The 3,607-nt window shown below is 39.7% G+C and overlaps 1 protein-coding gene across 1 annotated transcript; it reads left to right on the forward strand.

Annotated features, from left to right (window-relative positions):
- The first annotated feature begins 2,437 nt into the window (after positions 1–2,437).
- On the forward strand, positions 2,438–3,344 carry LOC135491589 (P2X purinoceptor 7-like). Its single transcript, XM_064777562.1, has 2 exons — positions 2,438–2,859; positions 3,158–3,344. The coding sequence occupies exons 1-2, from the start codon at positions 2,438–2,440 to the stop codon at positions 3,342–3,344; spliced, it is 609 nt and encodes a 202-aa protein (XP_064633632.1).
- The last annotated feature ends 263 nt before the right edge of the window (positions 3,345–3,607 follow it).

Raw genomic sequence — 3,607 nt, forward strand, 5'->3', positions numbered from 1 at the left:
TATTAATTCTCTTAGGAGGCAGTATTCTATGTTACAAAAATCCTCATTATCTTCTTCTAGTCCGCAGGACTATAGTGATCAAATCAATGTTGTTAGGGAACAACTTTCTTCTTTACATAACAAAGAGGTATTTGGTGTTTTTATTCGCTCTAAATGCGATTTTTTAAAAGATTCGGATAAGCCCTCCAAGTATCATTTTATTAAGGAAAGGAAACGTTGTGAAAAGAAAGTTATTAATAAGTTAGTGGTTGATGCTCAAGTTTTTTCAGACACGGAGACATGCTTTTCGGACCTTTTATTCTCAATTATTTTCTGATGAGGGTATTGACGCTGACCTCATGAATGATTTTCTTTCTAACCTTCCTCAGCTCTCGTCTTCTGACGCAGAGCTGTGTGACGGGCCTATTCTTTTAGAGGAAATTTTGTCTGCACTGAAAGGCATGCAGAATAATAAATCGCCCGGTTCAGATGGTTTGGGTAAGGAGTTTTATCTCGGTTTCTTTGATCTGGTAGGCCCATTGTTAGTTTCACTTTATAGGCTTATTTTTGATGAGGGCCTTTTGTCCGAGTCCCAGCGGCTCTCTTATATTTCTTTATTGTGTAAAGATCCCAACAATTCTGAGGACATGAAGAATTGGAGGCCTATTTCTCTTTTAAATATTGATTATAAGGTTTTGTCCAAAGTTTCAACTACTCGTTTAGGCAATGTCATGCCATCTATTGTTCATATTGATTAGACATCCGGGATCAAAGGGCGATCAATCACAGATAATTTACATTTATTACGTAATATTTTTGATTTTGTTAGTCAGAAGGATATTCCCTGTGCCTGGATTAACCTGGATTTTTTAAAGGCTTTTGATAGATGTTCCCACCAACTTCTTTTTGAGGCAATCACCCGTTATGGTTTTAATGATTCTTTTCAGAAATGGATTCGTATCCTCTATAATAATGTTTCTTCCTCTGTTATTGTAAATAATTACGTTTCTAAACCTTTTTCATATTCTCGTGGTGTACGGCAAGGCTGTAGTATTTCTCCTTTATTATTTGTCTTGTGTCTTGAGCCTATGGCTATTAAAATACGTAAGGAAGAGGCCATTAAAGGATTATCCCTTCCCGGCCGGCCGGGGTCTGTCAAAAATATAATGTTCGCCGATGACGTCACTGGTGTTGTTACCAGTGACCGAGGCATGGCCTCTTTCATGAATATTGTCAAACTTTTTTGTCTCGCTTCTGGCTTTTCTCTCAACCTTATTAAGTCCAAAGGGTTTTTTCTTGGGAAGTGGAAGTCACGGAGTGACCACCCCTTTGGCATTTCTTGGCCGGACAGGGTTAAATTACTGGGTTGTCTTTTTGGGTATACGGTTTCTTTTGATGATGTTTGGGGTCCGATTTTGAATAAATTTATCAAAGTTCTTAATTTTTCTAAGTTATCTGGTCTTACTTTAAAACAGAAGTCTATTATTATTAGTACGTTTGCGTGTTCTAAGATATGGTATACTGGTAGTGTGTATTTTATGCCTAAATGTTATGTAGATAAATTTCAATTGGGTATTTTAGTATTTCTCTGGCCTCGTGCCCATTTTGAGCCTGTGGCTCGTGCTACTCAACTTCTTCCTTTTGTATCAGGCGGTCTCGCCATTGTTAATATTGGTAAAAAGCTAGCCGCATTGGCAATTAAACATATAACAACTTATAATTTATTATCAATCATGGTGCCTCTTGGCACCCCTTTTTAAATTATTGGTGTGCCCTACAGTTTCGTAAATATAATAATTCTCTCTGGTCTAACTCTTGTCCTCATGGTAACCAAATGCCTCTGTATTATCAACATGTTGTTAAATGTTTTCAATTTTTCAATTCCACCTTTCCTAATGTTGATCCATGTAAACTTCCGTTAAAATGATTACTTCTCTTCTCACTAGTTGTATAACAAAACCTCCCAGGTGTATTACCTTGTTTCCCTCTGTAAACTTTAAACATGTTTTTGTAAACCTGCATGATCGGTTTATTGACCCTACTTCGCGGGACGTTTCTTATAGGCTGATCATGCAGGTACTACCTGTTAATCAACAAATATATCAATGGTCTCGTGGCCGTTCAAGGCCTCTGCCTTGTTCTTTTGATTGTGGTTTTGGTCACGAGACGTTCCAACATTTATTTTATTATTGTCCCATTGTTAAAGGAATACTTTACTCATCGCTAAGCGCATTTCAGAGCTCGTTTATCTGTAGATTAATGTTTCCTCTACACACTCACAAAAAACTGTTATAATCCATCGTCGTTCAATGAAGTAATTAATCCTATTTTGATAAGCATTTTTAATCTATCGCGGGCGCCGCCATCTTGAGACATTTGGCATGGTCACGTGACCACGAACACGGGAAGTGACGTCTACAGTGCTGACCAAAATGTAAACACGAAACAGCTGATCGCGATGGCAGGCATGTCTAGCTCTTCTTCGGACGAGGAATCGATGGAAAGGAGGGAATACGGGATACAGCCTTATCGATTTGAGCCGAAACGGTCGGCAGGTCAGCCACAGTCCGACGAGGAAGAGAGGGAGGACGAGGAAACGCCACTGACTGGGGGGATAGACTTTGCCGCGCAAGTGACAGCACATGTCAGTACATGGTGTACATGTGATAACTGTGCAGGGCCGCTCGAGAATCCGTTGATGCACTTCTGCTGTCATGAGTTGGCAGAACTCGAGGACCGTTTATGCACTGACGATCTTGATTGCATACTCCTGCACAGAGCCTTTGAGAAGTGCGTATTAGACAAGGATGTCTTGAGGATGACTTTGGTGGTCATGAAGGATGTGAAGAAAGCAAGTCTGACTGAGCCCATACGTAACAGGTAAATTACCCAGTCCTGGGCCGAGCTGATGGTCCTCACATTGGGTTTGCACCTGTCTAAACACACAGCAAGTAGGCCTTAGCCTACAGAATGTTAGCAGAAGAGTCTATGCAACTCATCTTCTCATAATAAAAGCAGCCACTTGACAGTGACAGGTGCGGAGAGATGCGATATATTGTGTACTGCATGCTTTTTTCTTGCAGTATGACCATGACCATGGGAGTACTTCAACATGATATTGAAAATAGTTTCATAATTCCTGGGACAACTACTAAATTTGTGTTCAATTTTCTTTCAGGACATACAGATTAGCTGCCTACAGATGCTTCACTTGGTGGACACATGACAGGCTTGGCCGGAAAGTTAGGAAAGTCATACCCTCTTGTGTGGTTGTAGCTACCCGGAAGAGGTATCCAGAGCCTGATGGGAAATATACCGGTTTTAGGGAAGTTGACGAGACTGACAACACAGCCCACCCTGACTGAACTGGACAATTATTTCAAGTTGAAGTACTCATTATAAATCCAATCATGGACACATAAACTGCACATGTATTGTAAATGGACAGATGATGAAGGCTTGATTTTTATGAATGAAATGTATTGCAGAAATGACATGTAAAATTGCATTATAAGGGAGATTCACTCTGCAGAATGCATGCTAAGACTCTTTCATATTACAGTTGAAATGAAAATGTGTAATGTCAAATTCTCAAATTCTAGATCAGTAACAACTCCATGTATAGATT

Source organism: Lineus longissimus, chromosome 7 (genome assembly GCF_910592395.1).
Source record: "Lineus longissimus chromosome 7, tnLinLong1.2, whole genome shotgun sequence".
Lineage (NCBI taxonomy): Eukaryota > Metazoa > Nemertea > Pilidiophora > Heteronemertea > Lineidae > Lineus > Lineus longissimus.